General features: G+C 35.7%; 1 protein-coding gene across 1 annotated transcript in view; it reads right to left on the bottom strand.

Annotated features, from left to right (window-relative positions):
- LOC145675818 (uncharacterized) overlaps nucleotides 1–12,112 on the bottom strand; it is a 32,714-nt gene extending 20,602 nt beyond the window's left edge. The window contains exon 1 of the mRNA XM_081746541.1: nucleotides 11,437–12,112. Within this exon, the coding sequence (XP_081602667.1) occupies nucleotides 11,437–11,798 (362 nt within the window). The 5' untranslated portion in view covers nucleotides 11,799–12,112. The remainder of the gene's footprint in view (nucleotides 1–11,436) is intronic.
- Nucleotides 12,113–21,144: the final 9,032 nt, after the last annotated feature.

Here is a 21,144-nt window from a genome sequence, read left to right as displayed (position 1 = left end):
AAATGAATTTCAAACTTCAAATGAAATCGGGGGCAATTCCATGACAGTGTGGAGTTTTATGGCTAACTTAAACATACGCCTTAGATTGTGCACCTACGGAGACAGCGTATGAGACTCATTTTAATGGTTCTCAGTTCGAATCGCAGCCTGCAGTTACAGTTTATTTTTCAGGAAATTAAACGTCGTAAATTTTGTGTACTATTGCTACTAAAAAGATTTATTCAATAAGGGAAGAGAAAACCAAAAACAGAAAGATGGGGCAATAGGGAAATGCAGACTATCTATGCTTAAGAGTTAAAATTTCTTCGTTCTTTCCATGGTTTCTTTGTCTCTGCATGATGCATATTATTATATTCATTTTGTTAGCATTAATTTTCATCTCTTAGAATTCAACGAAAATATAATTTACTCTATCTATCTAGTGGTTCCCTAAGTGATGCCGAAATATTCATTCTTTCCTGCTCCAATTGGAGGAATATCCTCGCGTGTCATGTTCGGTGTCCAGCTATCAGACATACACTGTAACAATCCCATTGGATGAAGGAGCTACTATTTGTTAGAACGCCAACCTCCATAAACTTTAGTGGTTAACAGACTAGGACAAGTAATAAAAAATTGGATAAAAGGAAGGAATTAGCAAACATTTAATAAATAATTGGAAAAATTCCGATTAATAATAAAGCTAAACGCAATCATCGAAAGAAAATGCATAACATATTAAAAGATAACCAAAAAGCACAAATTGAAATGATATATTCCGACTATTAAAATTAGGAAAGGAAAAAGAGAATTAAACAAAGAAACAATGGACATTGAAAATATCATGGTTCCTTTAATTCTTATACTAAAAGATTAAATATCGAATATGATTAAACATGTTACTGCATGGTAGAAAAAACGCCGAAAGAAATCGGCGTCGGATTAACCTAGCGGCCCACGGTTTACGCTCGCTACAAGCAACGGCGTACTATAAATATAGTAAAATAACACGTGATAGTTTTTTGTGAAGTTTTAATCTACAGAGACAAAGTAATCTATGTATGAGACTATTCTTTCTTTGAATTGTATTATATTCGACTTTTCAAGTTAAATTTCAGGCCAAAATTTGTACATGTTCAAAAGTTGGTTGTCTAACGATATTCTGCACATTTGAAAGTGGTAACACTGTTATCCTGAATGTGTAGGCCGTAATCAGAAATATTGGATTAAACATTTCTTTTCAAACGTAAAAGTTATAAAACTGCCCTCTGGCATTTTTGATGACTCGCTACGGTTCCTGTGTTAAGACGAATTTACAAACACGGTAGCTCATTATGATATAGCTATAATTTCGTTACTTTCACTGCGTTTTCTTTTGGAAGAAGAAGGTAAGATGAATACGGTATACAAGTTGTATCGTGTAAGACCTGTAAAGAGTAATTACTAACCGTAGCTTTCAAGATTTGTTTGCTTTAATATTCGTGAAGGCATTGAGTATACATTATTTATTTCCCTCCGTTTGCTTGATTGGAAATTGTTCCGCAGGTGTCAGTTTCGCTGATGATTACACCAGGAAAGTAGTACCAGAGTCAGGTGCTGCCATGTCATTATACTATTGCCACCTCGCATACAGTTTTGATATTTCGTTACTTTTCACATCACACTCAGTTAAAATATAAAGGAATTGATTAACAAATTTTTCATTACCGTAAACAAGTAATAAAATTCTCATTTAAATTTCCTAGACGATTCACTTGGATACAAAATTGAAAATATTTATGTTGCATTTGTTAGTGCGCTCCAGTTGTGAAACTGCGTTGTTCATCACGGAGAAATTTCCTGCGGGGCAGTTCACACCAAGTGTAAAAAATATAATAAAACTGGTTTAGCAAAAGCAATGTCGTTGTAAGCCACAAGGAGCGTAACAGATTGGGTGTCGCGGGGAAAACGACGTTGTAGGGATAGTGGGAGTTGATGAGGGGGAGGTGCCAAAAACACGAGGAGGGGGCATAAATTTCTCTGTGATCAACTCATATAAACTGTGCATACCTTTCCCTACGATAGTGGAAAACATTTCTTTCCATAGAATGTAATCGTGTGAACTGAATTGGCATGTCATGAAATCATTGGACATACAGAAGAGAAAAGTTTCAGTCTGTGTGTTTTCAATTACGTCCTTGACAAAATCAAATTATGACTAACCGGTATTCGAAACACGAAAACTTTTACCATGATTTGGTGTGTTTCGATCCAAGGTGGCTTTCTGATTAAAAATTCGAACTACTTATAAAAAGCAATGACCAAAATCTGTGGGGAACTTATGGACTAGAGGAAGTGAAACTTATCGACGAACTAAAATTATGTGCAGAGGTTTGATCCATAATGTCGAAATGAGATGTTGTGAGTGAATATGATAGTGAATATATAAGTAGTGAGTATGAAGAGGAAACATGGTGAGACGATATTGAACCAGAGATGTAAGAAAATCAACTTAAAGAAAGCTAGCAAGTCTTGCTTCACGTGCGCGTACAAAATTATATACGAATGTCTTATGCATGTCCTATGTTATACATAGCTCTCTAAAGTGTACAAATTCCTCCTTACGATCCGTCTAACACAAGCAAATTTTTAACGAGCGTTTTTCAAACTCAGGATTATTAAATCTAGATTACGGGCGAACCTCGGTCAAGACAACAATGAATCGTTTTTGTTAATGCAGCATGAAGTGGATATACTAAACAAAGTGAATTAAGATGTCATGATTAACAAACTCCATCATGATAGTACAGAATTGAAAATATTTCTGATGTAAGGTAAGAATGTCCTTGGTTCTTGTATGTAAAGAGATCAAAGTGATAAAAGTTAAATGCGCTATATATATAATTTGGCACTGCACTAATAGTAATCAAGCTCACTGAAACCAAATTGAACTATCACAACTGCATTTTCGAGGTGTCAATAAGTACGTGTAAAACTTTAAACCCAGTATTTAAATACCACAAAAAAGGTAGATTGCTACATTGTTGCATCATCTTTTAATGTGAATTTATCTATCACTCTTTTCACAAGCGCTAACTTATCAAAAATCATTAAAAACTACATAGTTAAATCTGGCTACTGATAGTTCGAAAGTGCATTTAGTTCACTGCTTTCGCACAGCTCAATTGAGAGCCCCATAATAAAAGGGATCTAAGTTATGACGTTTGCAATAACGTTTAATTATATTCACAAATGTACTCTCCGCAGGACAATATGCTAACTAGAAGAACATCATCGCAGTCTACCTTAGGGTCTACAAATGATTGAACTGCATCGTGGTTCTCCTCCAAGTATATATTTCACTCAGAATAATAGATTTCCTGGGCGTAAAAAAAAAAAACTACTTCAAAAGTTAGTTAGTCCCCTTGACCTCCAAGGTCTTCACATTACGTTTGATGTAGATGTTTCGTTGAGTATAACGGAATAAAATTATATGGTTCTGAAACGTACAGTTTGAGCGTTTAAACGGACTGCGATGATAGTTTTTAATAGCTCATTATATACTACTGTTGATTTTCCAGTTAAACATAAAATACGGGTATGTAATAACGTCTCTATGTTAGAGGTTAGTGCGCCCTTTTGGTAGAGGTAGTGCCCCTCATTATGATCCTGCTAGAAATGAGAAAACTAATGATATTAGGAAAAACCTAATCCAGAAGCATGGGATAACATCAAATGGTAAAATATAGGATTAAATTAATTTCAGAACTTAGCTAACCATATAATCAAGAATATGTCGAGGAGAAAAACACAAGTAAAACAAGTAAAAGGTCGTAGAATACTTTAGCACAGAATATAAATCTTTATAAACGAAAACCTGAAAATTTGTTATAAAAAAATAACTTCTCTGGAAATATCCTGGAACAGATGAACATCACTTTCGTTTTGTTAATGAACGTTGTAATAAATGTTTGTGATTCCAGGTGTGTTATTGTTTAGTGTGGCTACAAATCAAATGTACGAAAGGACAAACCATAACCAAATTAGATTTGGGAGAATGAAAAGAAAGTCAAGAACAAACTTTTAGAAGATATTCCTGTTTATTGGCATCAGTATCGATACCAGTAGACGATACTAATGAGAATTAATATTGAAGTATTTATCCAAGTAATAACATTAACTCAAGACAAAGAAGAGAAACTAATTTTTTGATTCACTCCCAGCTCTTATAGGATTACCATGTGTGTAAGGTATGTGCTTTTTGAGAAATTTTGAAATTCAAAAAATAACGTAAAAAATAAAAGGAAACGAAGGGGAAAGGGAGTGATTTAACTTCCGAGACCATACAACATCTGAATGCATAACCGTAACCTACTGAGTTATAACTATCCAGAAAAGGGCGGCAACGGAAATAGACAATTACAACAAAGAAAAAGGCATGAGGCAAGTGACCTAGGTAAGACTCTAAATAGTCGACAAAGAAAGGGGAGATGCGGGCTATAATCTTAAAAGGAAACAATAGTATAAATTAAAGATATCCATGTTTGATAATGGAAATTCTTGTTAAGGGTGATGCATAAGCTTAAAAACGACACCCAAACCAGTATCCTATGAACTTTGAGCCATCTGCAAACGCTAATCGAACAAATGTCAAGCACGCAACATTTTGTTGGTAAATTATGAGTATTTTGACAACCTATAATTTCAAAACTGACATCGAAAACAATCTCAGCTTTCTAATTTTTTTCGCCAGCTGGTAATACTATTTGAAAAGTTTACTTTATCTTCAACTTTTAAGGCTTCACCTGTCATCTTCCTGATTTTATATCGAATATCTCAGCAAATCGTTTACCGGTACATGTTCAAGTGCAAAAAGTATGGACCCGTGCAAAAACGCAGTATGAAGTACGGTAAATGCTATAAATAAACGACTACTGACAAGATGATAGAAAACACAGATCCTGGTGGAATAAGGCGAAAAGAGTGTACAAAAATATTTAAAAATTGAGAAAAGCTGTAAATTAAAGAAAGGATACGTGGAAACAAAATATATATTTTTAAAATAACTTATATACAAGTAAACTATAAACCCTTGACTTAATAACCTTCTCATCATTCTTGGTTCCTTGTACTCTCACGCTCCTGCACTTTCGATTGGATCACAGAATATATTCCAACGTGCAAGAAATCTAATACAAGTAGACAATTCTTTTTCTTAAAGCAGTTTTCATTTTTCTTTCATAAAAACTTGGATTCATAGCCATCATTGCGCTTTTGTAATGTAAACCTGCATTAAAGAATGAAATGCCGCTTAGAAGGTGTATTATTCTATGCTACTATGAAACTTTTGTTCAAAAGGCGAGATGTACTTAATAATTAAGTATTGAGGATTATATTCTTAATCTGGACTGTGGAGGGCTAATTTACAAGTAAATAAATAACGCTTTGCTTGCATTTGTGAGTACAACAGTACACCGCAATAAAAATTGACTTAACGTCACCCTGAAATCAATCTAAGTAATAATGATGATGGCAGCCTAATGGAGTTCTAAATAGAAGAACGAAAAACCGTTAATAAAATACCCTTTTTCAAATGTACTAGGAGGATATTGTCTGAGAAAATGCTGCTGCTCTATACAAAAATTGAAACTAACCTTGCTTTGAAATCGATTTGTAATCATAAGGACCATCTCCTTTTAAAGGAAATCAACAAGGAAAAAAACACCATCGGGCACCGTTTTTAAAGGTATTAAGAGTCTATTTTGTAAAACAAAACAAGATACCTTCGTGGATATTTCGTACTGATAAATCTATTTTTAATATTCTATTCAAAAGCAATTTTTACATTAAAAATAAAAAATTCTGTGGGACTTCATCTAGGGCCATTCTCATGTCTGTCAAAAACCTAAAACCAAAGTATGAAAATTCATTTCACTCACTTAGTAACAAAGACCTGATCTCAGATTACATCCTATGCAATTAGAAGCAAAAAAGCGCCAATAGCTGCTAAAGTTCGAAACATGTTTCAAATATAATGATTAGGCATTTTTTTTTATTTTTTGAACCTGGGATATTTTTACATTTCTTTATATTCTCAAATAAGACTTCAATTCATTTCAGTCGCCTAAAAGGAATGAATGATCTCAGAATTATACAATCTGCAGTTAGAATCAAAGTAGAACTCATTCTGATCAACAAGTTTGAAACAAGTTTAATGCTACGATCAAGATTTCTTTCCTTGTTTGTCAGTACGGACATTAACACTTCCTTCTTCATTCAAAAAAAAAAAAAAAAAAAAAAAAAACTCGTAAACAAAAAGCTGCAGGTACTTTCTTCCAGGTAGGGATATTCTTACAAATTTCTAAATTCTTGAAAGCACAAACTCTAAATTTGTTACACTTAACTACTAAAAATGAAAAGAAATATATTATTGATTCCGCAAGATTGATTGTAGAATAATTGCAATTAAAAGGTACAAATCCGAAACATGTTACGAAAATGTTTGTAATTCTTATTCTTGAACTGTTATCGATCTTGTGGTTGATAATAGTTTTTCCGCTTCTCAACACAAAGGATATAATTTAAAATTATCCTATCCGTATTAACTGAGGGAAACACATTATTTATTGTTATCTGATACAATATAAAGGATACAGGTATGTTCACAGATAACAGAAACTACGATATCCATTTCTTTTGTTTCCATAGCTATAAAAATATACCCAATTATTTTATCTGTAACATGTTTTGAATCTGGATCTAATAATGGCGAGCTTTCGGCTTTTAAACATAGGGGTTACAATTTGAAATCACGCCATTTTGTAAGAGAAGTGAAATGACTTTAAATTTTGGTGCATTTTAAAGAGAGCACACACCTAGATATGAGTCACAAATTATTTCCTACTCTTGTATTTATTTTAGACGTCTTTCGACACTGCAGGGAGCACTGATACCTAAAAATTGTTATAAATATTGTTATACATCAGTGGAATAACTCTGTATTGTCCTGGATTACTCAATAGCTTATTACTAATAATGTATATTTTGCAGTTATATTTCTTGTATGCTATGTTCAAAAACTGACATATATATATATATATATCGGGTGTTGCAAAGTAAGTGTCACCACTCTTGGAAGGTGACTCCTGCCACTGAGACAAGAAAAAAGTTCTCTTCAACTATCGGCTTTCTGACATAGTTTCGGATCTCCAAGATGCCGAAAGCGTGGGAAAATGACTTTCGGACGCCAATAGTTCGTAAACTATCCAACGTAAAGAGGGCTGCTAAAGAATTCACTGAAGAAGTCATACCTGCTGCATTGAATTTTGCATGTTTCACAACCGCCAACATGCACGCGCAAGGGATTCCCCAAAGGAACGTAGGGAGTCCCGGTTAATCTGCCAAATGAAAATTGGTCTACTTGGATACAAATTGATAGGGTTTCTGCCACGTAGCAGTAATTCGTTTGTATTAAATCTATATCTGGAACAAATACAACATGGCGGACACCTTCATGCCCGTTGTGTGTGGTTGTCCCATCGCCAGGTACGGATGCTAGCCAACAGTGACGTTCTGAGTATTAAGTGTAGCGAATTTGTACTCAAATGCCCTAGAAAGACATCTGGTGTGTCGGTAGAGCACAGCAGATGAAGCAAGGTGATTCACATGTGTGGAAACACGTAACGAAAAATGCCCACAAAAAATGCACTCATACTAAGTAAACGTGAGTTCAAAGCGTTGCAAATGTTAGGAGTAGCATCAAGAACATGGAAGCCATTGCCAATTCACCAATAATATTCCATCAATCCGATGCAATATGATCAGCACGATTGCATACCAATAAGGATGCACCAACTGCGGCCAAGTTGAAACTGTGCAAGGAGACTCAGAAAGAAACTGGGTAAACTAAATGAATGTCACTAATGGGATCGCATGATCGATATTGAAGTGTGGCTAATGTGTGTGTTGCTATCACCTTGCAGCTAATAAAAAAATGTCAACATGTCCCACTTCTGCTGGGACACTGTCTCACGTGCGAAAACTATGAAAATAACGTTGTACATTCTGCTATTACATCTGGTGCAGTTTTTGGTACAATGTAACTAGAACACAATTGTATCAATGTTCCTCTTTGTTTGGGACATTGTCCCACAGTTGGCACATATGAAAAGAAATGTCTTGATCCATGGTTCAAATTCTGATATAAACGTGAAAATTACAAACTTGTATTATGTCCCACGTCTTCTGGGACACATGACATACTCGGAATATAGGAAAATAACTCCCGAAATTCGTATCTTACATACAGTGCACATGCCAAGACAAAGACGAGAATGAACCCATTTGGCACATGTAACACTACAGCTGGAACACCATACATACGGAAAATAAAATGACATGAGAAATAGGAAGAAACGTCTTAAAGCTCTGATTGTTTACAATTGTGCCGTGGGAGTAACAAAATGAAACACACATGCATGTCGGGAGGCTGTACAAGAGCGCTTGCCAAGCAAAGCGGATACTCCTCAAAGAAATGAATACAGAGAAAGTGAGGTACCCTCGAAGCCTCAGGGCTAGAATGCTCGCTTTCGCTCCCGTGGTTTCAACTTCCAATCCTACTGGGAGACCATGGCTTCAGATTCAAGACTCGAGTAGTGATTTTCGTATTTTTCTTACATGAAACGATGTTCAAGCAGTAATAGGACATGTTGACATTTGTTTATTAGCTACATGTTGATATCAATACACTCATTGGCCACATTTCAATATCAATCATGAGATCCCACTAGTTACAATCATTTAGTTTACCCAGCTTCTTTCTGAGTCCCTTTGCTTAATTTCAACTTGGCCTCAGATCTTACATCCTTATTGGTATGCAACCATGCACATCACATTACATTTTTTGAGGGAATATGATTGTTGAAATGACAATGGCTTTCATGTTCTTGACGCTAATCCTTACAGTTCTGACACTTTGAACTCACGTTTACTTAGTATGAGTGCATATCTGGACATTTTTCGTTACGTGTTTCCACACACGCGTATCACCCTGCTTCACACGTGTATCACCGACACTCCAGATGTCTTTCTAGAGCATTTGAGTACAAATTCGCTACACTTAATACTCAGAACGTTACTGTTCGCCAGCATCCGTACCTGTCGATTATGCAACCACATACAACGGGCATGAAGGTGTCCGCCATGTTGTACTTGTTCCAGATATTGATTCAATACAAACGAATTACTGCTACCTGGCAGAAACCCTATCACTTCATATCCATTTAGACCAATTTTCATTTGGCAGATTATCCGGTACTTCCTATGTTTCTTTGAGGAATCCCTTTAGCGTGCATGGTAGGCGGTTGTGAAACATGCAGAAATCAATAGAGCAGGTATGACTTCTTCAGTGAATCCTTTACCAGCCCACTTTACGTTGGATAGTTTCCGAACTACTGGCGTCTAAAAGTCATTTTCCCACGCTTTCGGCACCTTGTAGATCTGAAACTATGTCAGATAGCCGAAAGTTGAAGAGAACTATTTTCTTGTATCAGTGGCAGGAGTCACCTCCCAAGAGTTGTAACACTTATTTTGCAACACCCGATATATATATATACTAATTTAAATAAAAATTTATGTTATAATACTGTAGAAACTTGTATTTTTTCATGTTCCAGGCGAAATAGCAGTAGCCTCATAAAAAAAGAATGATTATACAAAATATTTTGAAATAAGGAACTGATGAGAATAAATATGAAGAGCAACATTCTTGCAATTTCCATGTCCATTGTCGATATAATTGCCAGTTCTAATCATAATTCTAATAATAACTATTATTATAAAAGTTGCGCAAAATTAATACCAATGAGCAAGAACTACTGAGCCTAAAAACTATGTATTCGATACTGATAGGAGCCCTATTTGATTAATCTCTCATCTCTGTTCTTCGTAATATTTTGGGCTCTTTCACCTCTGTAATACTTTTTTCCATATTGTTAATCATAAGTGTATGTTAGCTTGCTGTTGTCTATTAGTATACGAACCGAGGTTTATCTTTCTAACATGATGGCTGAGAGAGAGAGAGTAAATTTCTAAAATCTTCTTTAACACTTCCCTATTCCCTGTTATGAGAAACCAAACAATGAATCACAGCCTACAGTTTCTTCGAAACTCTGATGTCTTGCATAAAACTACTCTACGGTGGGGATTTGTATACAAGAGCAACCAATATGAAAACATTAACTGGTCGAGGTTTACTATAAAAGAGAGGGAACTAATTTATAATAACATTCTAAATAATACCGTATTGTGCATGTTATACATAAATTCGTTCACAAAGTAGCTAGCAACCACTGTAAGCGACAGGAATAACAAAATTCAATGTGCTAAGTCATGATACGGAAAAAAATATTTGGGAGTTAAGGAATTTACATAGGTAACAAATTTAAGTTCCTAATGTATTGTGTTATTTTAAAACACAAATATGCAAGCAATGAAAGCATTTCAGGATGTTACTCAAAATGTCTTTAGGAACGTACAAATACACATTCAACACGTATAATATGTAGGTTTATGCTATATACAGTACTATGCGCTATCCTCGTTTTCGTGTATACTTATTTGCGTTGATCCAATTGATCCTAACCAACGCATCCCTGTACTTACAATCGGAGCAACACCCTGCGTTTTGCCCTCATTTACATAGCAATCTTTTTCTTTTACCGACCATCTCGCACACGTTGGTTAGTGTTGATTGTACAATAATTCTTGTATCGCCTACGTGCGACCTTGTATCAGGAAATAGATATCCATATAATATAAATGATTGCTGAATATATAAAAAGTCGAATGTCTTGAAAGAAATGAGTACCGGTATGAAATGAATTTATGTCTGTATGGTCATCTACAATTACTGAATATCCACTGTTGGTTAGAATACTCTTTTATTTTGTAATTTGTTAATGTCTTTCGAAGCCCTCCGAAAATTGAGGATAGACTCATTCGAGCTAAATCCTTAATAAAATAACAAAAGTCCATAGTTTTTGTTCGAGAATAACCATTTGACATTAAAATTTCCAAAATTTTAGGATAAATTGTATTATCACGGTCTTATTATTTTATTATTATTTTACCAAAGACTCTATATAAATAAAACAATATCGTAGAGCACCCATATTGTAAATATATACAATAAAAAATTTGATGAGAAATTCGTATTTAATAATAAACAATCATTATTTTATCAAATACGAACTACTTAAGATTTGTAACGATGCTATCGATCTTATTCTCATAATTATGTATACATTTAGTCTATGTGTGCCATGTCATTTTGAAATTGCAGATTAGTAATTTACGTTCGAGATATCTCCAATATCTAAATATTTTTCATTATTATTGTCTTTAACCTAAAAGCTTTCCGTACCTATGCATCCGTATTATCAATCTGAGCCAATTACTTTATGAAAAATTGAATATTACCTTTCTGGCCGATCGGAATTTAAACTTTTCGTTGTTAATTCTTGGGAGTCCTTAGAGTATGACGTGCAAGTCTCTTGAACCACTAGTTTTCTTAGCGTTTCTATATTACTTTCAAATGCAGGATGTTCTACGGCAAATTCTGATTTCCCTGTATCAACGTTTAGATTCTCATCCAAAGAATACATAGCTGCATCCTTCTCCATTGTTTGCTCTCCTTCCGTTGTAGATAATACTAATTCTTTGTTTTCAGTCATCAGTTCGTATGTCCACCCTTTCACTTCGAGTGGATCTTCCTGAGGTAAGTCATAATCAATTTCTTCTTTGCACATCAATTCCAACTTAAGAGATGCCTCACCAGCCATTATGACTTCAAAATTAATAAGAATTTGATACTGTTCTTGTACTTCCCTTGTCTTTTAAGCTGCCAGTGTTAATGAAATGATTGACAAAAACGTTCACAGCAAGTTTACACTTGCAATCAAAAACATACGAGCAGATTTTAATAAAATACAGAATAAATGCAGTTTGAAAACAATAAGTTCTTCTTCAAAATTTTAATGTCCCAGGTAGCAAAGACCATTGGACTGTTATTACGTGTATTAAGCGTATAATAAATTATAAAAGCGAAAATGTAGATAATTATGCGAAGAGAGAAGTTACCACATCCCACGCCACGTCAGCGTTGCCAGTTAACCCTGTTTTAACCTTATGGTTTACGGTCAAATTATAGTTTCAGAAAAATCGTATTGATGTTGAAAATTATAGTTTCTTTGTGTTAGAATTTTGTTTATGTTATACAATGGAGGGTTCATTTTGTGTTAAATGTGAAAAACTCCAAAGAGAACTGAATGCAAAACTAGAAGAAATTCTATCGAAACAGTTAATAATAGACATATAATCTATAGACATTCTCCAATTAGTAACAAGTTGGCCCCACCACTTTTGGACGGAGAAAAATAAATAATGCTATTCGTTTGTGCTACGTTAGTGCTGGTTAGTGCCCAAATTTCAGCGTTTGTGCAATCAAAAGAACAAAGTTATGAACAATTTAAATTTCGGGGCCAACTTGACATCAAGTTGGCCCCGCTTTTTTCCCTAATTCAGATAGAATGGATTTTATAACGTCAAACGTTTGTGCTACGTTAGTGCTGGTTAGTGCCCAAATTTCGCCGTTAGTGCTATTCAAATAACGCCGTTATAACAAAATTAATTTGCGTCAAGTTGGCCCCGCCTTTTTCCCTAATTGAGATAGAATGGATTTTCTAACGTCAAACGTTAGTGCTATGTTAGTGCTGGTTAGTGCCCAAATTTCAACGTTAGTGCTGTTCAAAAAACGCCGTTATAACGAGTAAATTAGCATCAAGTTGGCCCCGCCTTTTTCCCTAATTGAGATAGAATGGATTTTTTAACGTCAAACATTAGTGCTACGTTAGTGCTGGTTAGTGCCCAAATTTCGCCGTTAGTGCTCTTCAAATAACGCCCTTATAACGAATTAATTAGCGTCAAGTTGGCCCCGACTTTTTTCCCTAATTGAGATAGAATGGATTTTCTAACGCCAAACGTTAGTGCTACGTTAGTGCTGGTTAGTGCCCAAATTTCAACGTTAGTGCTCTTCAAATAACGCCGTTATAAAGAATTAATTAGCGTCAAGTTGGCCCCGCCTTCTTTCCCTAATTGAGATAGAATGGATTTTCTAACGCCAAACGTTAGTGCTACGTTAGTGCTGGTTAGTGCCCAAATTTAAACGTTAGTGCTGTTCAAATAACGCCGTTATAACGAATTAATTAGCATCAAGTTGGCCCCGCCTTTTTTCCCTAATTGAGATAGAATGGATTTTCTAGCGTCAAACGTTAGTGCTACGTTAGTGCAGGTTAGTGCCCAAACTTCACCGTTAGTGCTGTTCAAATAACGCCGTTATAACGAATTAATTAGCGTCAAGTTGGCCCCGCCTTTTTTCCATAATTGAGATAGACTGGATTTTTTAACGTCAAACATTAGTCTACGTTATTGCTGGTTAGTTCCCAAATTTCAACGTTAGTGCTGTTCAAATAACGCCGTTATAACGAATTAATTAGCGTCAAGTTGGCCCCGCCTATTTTCCATAATTGAGATACAATGGATTTTTTAACGTCAAACATTAGTGCTACGTTAGTGCAGGTTAGTTCCCAAATTTCGCCGTTAGTGCTGTTCAAATAACGCCGTTATAACGAATTAATTAGCGTCAAATTGGCCCCGCCTTTTTTCCCTAATTGAGATAGAATGAATTTTTTAACGTGAAACATTAGTGCTACGTTAGTGCTGGTTAGTTCCCAAATTTCACCGTTAGTGCTGTTCAAATAACGCCGTTATAACGAATTAATTAGCGTGAAGTTGGCCCCGCCTTTTTTCCCTAATTGAGATAGAACGGATTTTTAACGTCAAACATTAGTGCTACGTTAGTGCTGGTTAGTTCCCAAATTTCGCCGTTAGTGCTGTTCAAATAACGCCGTTATAACAAAATTAATTAGCGTCAAGTTGGCCCCGCCTTTTTTCCCTAATTGAGGTAGAATGGATTTTTTAACATCAAACATTAGTGCTAATTTAGTGCTGGTTAGTTCCCAAATTTTACCGTTAGTGCTGTTCAAATAACGCCGTTATAACGAATTAATTAGCGTCAAGTTGGCCCCACCTTGTTCCCTAATTGAGATAGAATGGATTTTTTAAAAACAAACATTAGTGCTACTTTAGTGCTGGTTAGTTCCCAAATTTTACCGTTAGTGCTGTTCAAATAACGCCGTTATAACGAATTAATTAGCGTCAAGTTGGCCCCGCCTTTTTCCCTAATTGAGATAGAATGGATTTTCTAACCTCAAACGTTAGTGCTGGTTAGTGCCCAAATTTCACCGTTAGTGCTGTTCAAATAACGCCGTTATAACGAATTAATTAGCGTCAAATTGGCCCCGCCTTTTTTTCCTAATTGAGATAGAATGGATTTTCTAACGTCAAACGTAAGTGCTACGTTAGTGCTGGTTAGTGCCCAAATTTCGCTGTTAGTGCTCTTCAAATAATGACGTTATAAGAAAATTAATTAGCGTCAAGCTGGCCTCGCTTTCTGTCCCTAATTGAGATAGAATGGATTTTCTAATGCCAAACGTTTGTGCTACATTAATGCTAGTTAGTGCCGAGATTTCACCATTAGTGCTCTTCAAATAACACGGTTATAACGAAATTAATTAGCGTCAAGCTGGCCTCGCTCTTTTTCACTAATTGAGGTAGAATTTTATATTTAATGCAAACAGTTTGTGCTTGATCGTTGGTGCTTGGTCGTGCTTCATTTTGTCCGTTGGTGGTGTTGAAATTGCCTGTCCATGAACTTTGCGTCTCCACTTAACGCATTAACGATAAAATTAGTGTCAATCATTATTGCATCGTTAGTGCTACTTAGTGCAGCAACCTCTAACGTTAGTGCTTCGTTAGTGTACATGCTACAAGTAAAACAACTTTAGGGTTTCAAAGTGGTTCTGGGCGTACTTTAAGGACTATCGAAATAATTAGTGCCATTTGTTAGTGCAACCTCAGTGCTTCTTACTGCACTAACCACTAACGTTAGGGTTTCATTAGTGTAGGTTTTAGAGCCAAAGCAATGGTCCTCGCTGATCTCTCCACACTATGCATTAATGAAAAAATCGTTCAATTCGTTTGTGCATCGTTAGTGCTTTTAGGAAACATTAATAGTCTCGTAAATGCTTTACTACTCGTGTAGATTTAGCCAATTATATGTCACGAAACTCCCTTAAGAAATACATGGGGAATTTTTCATTGCATGAAATTCCCGGCAAATTCAAAAGCACTAATGACTTCTTCTAGTGCAATCGTTAGTGCTTCTTAGTGCACCATCCCCTAACGTTTGTTCTTCATCAGTGTCGCTGCAACAAGTGGAAAACCTATGTGGTCAGCGTGATCTTGATCTCTACTTTAAGCGCTATCGAAGAAATCAGTGCTTTTCGTCAGTGCATCGTTAGGCTTCTGGAAAACACTGATTGTTTCGTGAATGCTTCACTATTAGTGTAGATGTAGCAAATTATAAGTTCCAAAACTCCCATATAAAATGCATGGACAATTTTCTAATTGCGTGAAATTCCCGCCAAATTCAAAAGCACTAATGACATCTTTTATTGTACTCGTTAGTGCATCGTTAGTGCTTCTTAGTGAATCAACCAATAACGTTAGTGCTTTTTCAGTGTAGATGCTACAAGTAAAAAACTTTGGGGAGCTAAGTTCTCGCTGCTTTCACTTGAAGCAGTAACGAAAAATCAGTGCCTTCATTAGTGCATCGATATTGCTTCTTAGTTCGCCAACCAATTACGTTAGTGCTTCATTAGTGTATTCTCTAGAACCAAATCAATGATAGGGAGTAATTACCCTATAAGCCCCACTTTAAGCACTAACGGAGAAAATAGTGGAATTTCTTAGTGCATCGTTAGTGCTTCTAAAAACGCTAATAGTTTCGTTAGTACTTCGTTATTGTTGTAGATATAGCCATTTATATGTCACGAAACTCCCAAAAGAAAAACGTTAATTTTTTTACTACTTAAATTCTCGCCAAGTTCAAAAGCAGTAATGATCTCTTCTAGTGCAATTGTTAGTGCATCGCTAGTGGTTGCTAGTGCACCAAGTCCGAACATTAGAGCCTCTCATTGTGAATGTTTTTGTAGGGAAGAGCTAGCGTGTAGTTAGCATCCCCTAAGTTTTATTTTATAGCGTCCATACTGTTGAAGCACTAATGTTGGGAGTTCTGCAATAAGACCTATTAACGAAGTAGTAACCATTACAATACACGTCGTCATTAGTTCTTTTAAATTTGGCCTTAATTTTACAAAATGAAAAATGCTATGTTCGTAAAATTAACCCCGCACGGTTCTCAAATGCTACTATTTTTTTTACATATTTACAGATTCTTTAGTGCACATTATTGCACTAACCACTTACCTTAGTACCATAGTACTTTAAAAGTTATTAATAAATAACTAGGGCAGTTCTAAGTTTAGATTTTTCAACTTTCGCACAGTTTTATAGTAATTGTGCCACAAAAGTGGAACTAACACCAGCGGTTAGTGCATTGTTAGAGCTCTATGACACAGTAGGCCCTAAAATTAGTGCTAGCATAATTTAGGAGTTATAAGTGCATAACTCACTCAGCACTAAATTTAAGTTTATCGAACTTTACAATAATTGTCTCGCAAAGGCAGAATAAACGTCGAATTTTTGTACATCGTTAGTACTCCAAAAAGTTCTAACGGTAGTGATATTTAATCTCTAAAGTTAGTGCTATCATAGTTTGGGAGTTATTGATGAATAACTCGTGCGGGGCTAACTTTAGATTTTTCAGTTTTTGTAGAATTTTACATTTATTGCCAGATAGAAACAAGATCAACAACATTAGTCAGTGTATTCTTGGACCTCCATTAAACAGTTAGCAATATTGTTAGTGTTGTCATAATTTAGGAGTTATTATTGAATTACACGGATGGTACAGTATTGAAACTTACTGAATTTTACACTAATTTCCCCATAAAGGTAGGACAAACAATAAAGATGAGTACATTGTTAGTGCTACATAAAACTCAAAACACTAACGTTAGTGCTATCATAGTTTTGGAGTTACCAATGAATAACAGAATTTAAAATTATCGAATTTTACTCTGTTTCACAAAGGTAGGACAAAAACTGAAGGTTAGCGCATCCTTAGCAGTAAAAAAAGAAAAACAAAAAACTAGGTACTAACGTTGTACTATCTCATTTTAGTGGATGTTAATGAAGAACTCAAGCGAGGCTATTCATTTTACATTAATTTAGATTCACATTAGATTTTTCACTTACACAATTATCCCACAAAAGTGGGACTAATACCAGGGCTTAGTGCATTTCTAGAACTCTATAAAACACTAAGCACTGTCGTTGTAATTTCATGAATACTTCAGGCAGGACTGAATTTAAATTAATCGAATTTTACTCTAATTGTTCCACAAAGGTGGATGACCACCAAAGCTTAGTGCACTGTTGGTGCTCCATAACACACTAATCACTAACGTCAGTGCCATCACAGTTTAGGAGTTATTAATAAATAACTCGGCAGGGATAAAATCAGGTTTCTCAACTTTTACACAATCAGTGTAAAATTCAATAAATTTTAATTTAATTTCGTCCGAGTTATTCACTAATAACTCTTAAACTATATCGTTATCGTCAGTGCTTACTATGTTTAGAGCACTAATAAAACACTAATATTTAGCGATTACACTACCTTTTGATTGACAATTATTGTAAAATTCGATAAATTTAAATTTAGCCTCGCGCGAGTTATTCATTAATAACTTCTAAATTGAGATAGCACTAACGTTAGTACTGAGTTTATGGAGCACTAACCTCTGGTTTTGTCTCATTTCTGTCTGACAATTAGCGTAAAATTGTATAAAAATTGAAAGATTTAAAGTTAGCCCCGCCCGAGTTGTTCATTAGTAACTTGTAAACTACGATAGCAGTAACGGTAATGTTTAGTATCTTTTGGAGCACTAACGATGCACTAACCTTTGACGTTTACTGCACCTGTATGGGACGATTATTGTAAAATTCGATAAAACTAAATTAGTCCGGAGCGAGTTATTCACTTATAATTCCTAAACTATGAGAGCACTAACGTTAGTGCTTGATGTTTCGGCAGGCAATAACGATGCACTAACTTTTGATGTTTATTCCACCTTTGTAGGACAATTATTGTAGAGTTCAATAAATTTCAATTTAGTCCCACGAGAGATATTCACTAATAACTCCTAAACTCACATAGCACTAATGTTCGTGTTTAGTGAACGAAGCACTAACCATGTGAACTGTTTTGGTAGTAATTCAGATGCGTGCGAATCTAAATTTAGACAAGTGGCATTTTCCAGTTTGTAAAATTCCCGCCAAATTTAAAAGCACTAATGAACATATATAGTGTAATGGTAACTATTACATTAGGAGGTTTTATTGCAGAACTACTAATATTAGTGCTCCAATTGTATGGATACTAAAAGGTGAAACTTGGGGGAAGCTAACTACACGCTAGGACTAGCCCCTCCGCACAAAAGCATTCACGACAAGAACCACTAGTTTTCGGAATTGGTGCACTAGCAAACACAAACGATTACACTAGAAGAGATCATTACTACTTTTGAATTTGGTGATAATTTGACTCAATGAAAAATTCCCGACGCATTTTTTATGTGAGTTTCATGATATAATTTGCCATTCTACACTATAGTACTCGCGCCGACTCGTGAAGCTTGACCTAGATCTACCGATTTCACCACCCAATAGAACGCGAAGGTGTGTTCCGGCCGTCAACCCCCACCCATCAGATTTTGTCAGTGTCTTCTCTCGTGCTACACGGAAAACATCTCCCGAGCGTATAGTGTTGTCGGATTGGCGCCAAGTTCCGTTCTGTTAATTGCTTTCTTATTGCGTTATATTTTTGTTGTTACTATTCGTGTTATTGTTATTATTTTAGAATAATTGTTACACTGGTTAGTGTTGTGGGGTGTTATTATTGGTAATATTTAAATGCTTTTTTAAATATTAATTTACTATGTCTTCAAAGTTTGGCAACATTGTTGGTGAATTTCAGCTGTTTGACGTTTCCCCAAGTGTGCGCTCGGGAGGCGGCTCCACGAAGTTTTCCGATGAATCGGACCTCAAGTAAAATATTTCTATGATTGGTTTAGAGCCCAAGCTTCACGACTGGACGCGAGTACTATAGCTACTAGTGAAGCACTAACAAAACTATTAATGTTTTCTAGAAGCACGACCGATGCACTGCGTTTCATTGTTAGTGCTTTCTCGGGAAACTAACATGTATTTAGACCTCCCAAAGCTTTTCCTTCTGGCATTCAAACTATTGAACAATTAATGTTGGGAGTTAATGCTCCAAGAAGCACTAACGAAGCATTAACGATTTTACTAGAAGAGATTATTATTGCATTTGAATTTGGTGGAAGTTTGAGACAATAAAAATTTGCCCATGTATTTCTTATGGGTGCTTCCAGACATAAAATTGGCCATATCTACAGTAATAGCGCAGCACTAATGAAACTATTAGAGATTTCTAGAAATACTAACGATGCACTATCGCTTTCACTAGGTTTCATCGTTAGTGCTTTCTTAAGGGCTAACGCTCTTCGCTTCTAGCGTCCAACCTATTGAAGCATTAATGTTGGGAGTTGGTGCTCTAAGAAGCACTAACGAAGCAATAACAATTGCACTAAAAGAGATCATCAGTGCTTTTGAATTTGACCAAAATTTGAGCCAATGAAAAATTCCCAATGTATTTCTTATGGGAGTTTCGTGACATGCAATTGGCCATATCTACTCTAATAGTGAAGTACTAGCGAAACTATTAGTGTTTCCTAGAAGCACCAACGATGCAATAACGAATGGCGCTAATTTTTTCGTTACTGTTTGAAATGGCGACCAGAGTGTAATTACATACTATCATGTTTTGGCTTTAGAGCCTCCACTAATGAAGCACTAACGTTAAGAGTTTGTGCACTAAAAAACAGGAACAATCCACTAACGAATGGCACTACCTTTTTGTTAGTGCTAGAAGTGGGGCAGAAGGTTTTGGCCCCACTAATCCCTACAATTATTTTGGTTCTAGAGCTTACACTCATAAGCACTTACGTTAGTGTTTGGTGCATTAATAAGCACTAACGATGCACTACAAACGGCAGTATTTTTTCGTTTGTGCTTGAAGTGGGGGCAATGTCAACTTCATCCCAAAGGGTTTTTACTTGTAGCACCTACATACACCAATGAGCACTAACGTTAGGGGTTGCTGTACAAAGAAGCACTAACGATGCACTGACGATTACACAAAAGGAGATCATTAGCGCTCTTGAATTTGGCGGGAATTTGTCGCAATCAGAAATTATCAATAACTACACTAATAATGCAGTACTAACGAAACTATCAGAGATTTCAAGAAACACTAACGATGCACTAACGAATGACAATAATTTATTCATTAGTGCTTAAATGGGAGGCTAAGTTCACACTGGCCCTCCAAATATGTTTTACTTGTAGCACCTACACTAAAGAACAACTAATGTTAGGTGTTGATGCACCAAAACGCACCAATGATGTACTAATGATCGCATTAGAACAGAGCATTAGTGCTCTCGAATTTGGCGGGAGTTTGACGCAATCAGAAATTACCCATGTATTTCTTATGGAAGTTTCGTGACAGGTAATTAGCCATAACCTCACTAATAGTGAGCACTAACGAAAATATCACCGTTTTCTAGAAGCATTAACGATGCACTAACGAATGTCATTAATTTCTTCGTTAGTTTCTAAAATGGGAGCCAAGTTCACGCTAGCCCTCCAGAGGTGCTTTACTTGTACAACCTACACTAATGAAGAACTAACATTAGGGGTTCGTACACTAAGAAGCACTAACGATTGCACTAAAATAGATCATAAGTGCTTTTGAATTTGCCGGGAATTTGACACAATGAAAAATTACTCATGTATGTCTTTAGGGAAGTTTCCTGAAATGTGATTCCCATAACTACACTAATATTGAAACATTAACGAAACGATTAGTATTTTCTACACGCTCTGACGGTGCATTAACGAATGACTAATTATTCAGCTAGTGCTTGAAGTGGAGGCCAACGTGAAGTTGGAGCCATG

Source organism: Thermobia domestica, chromosome 18 (assembly GCF_964235325.1).
Source record: "Thermobia domestica chromosome 18, izTheDome1.hap1.1, whole genome shotgun sequence".
NCBI lineage: Eukaryota > Metazoa > Arthropoda > Insecta > Zygentoma > Lepismatidae > Thermobia > Thermobia domestica.
The sequence above is the reverse complement of the archived record's forward strand: the minus strand, read 5'-3'. Positions and strand labels throughout refer to the sequence as shown.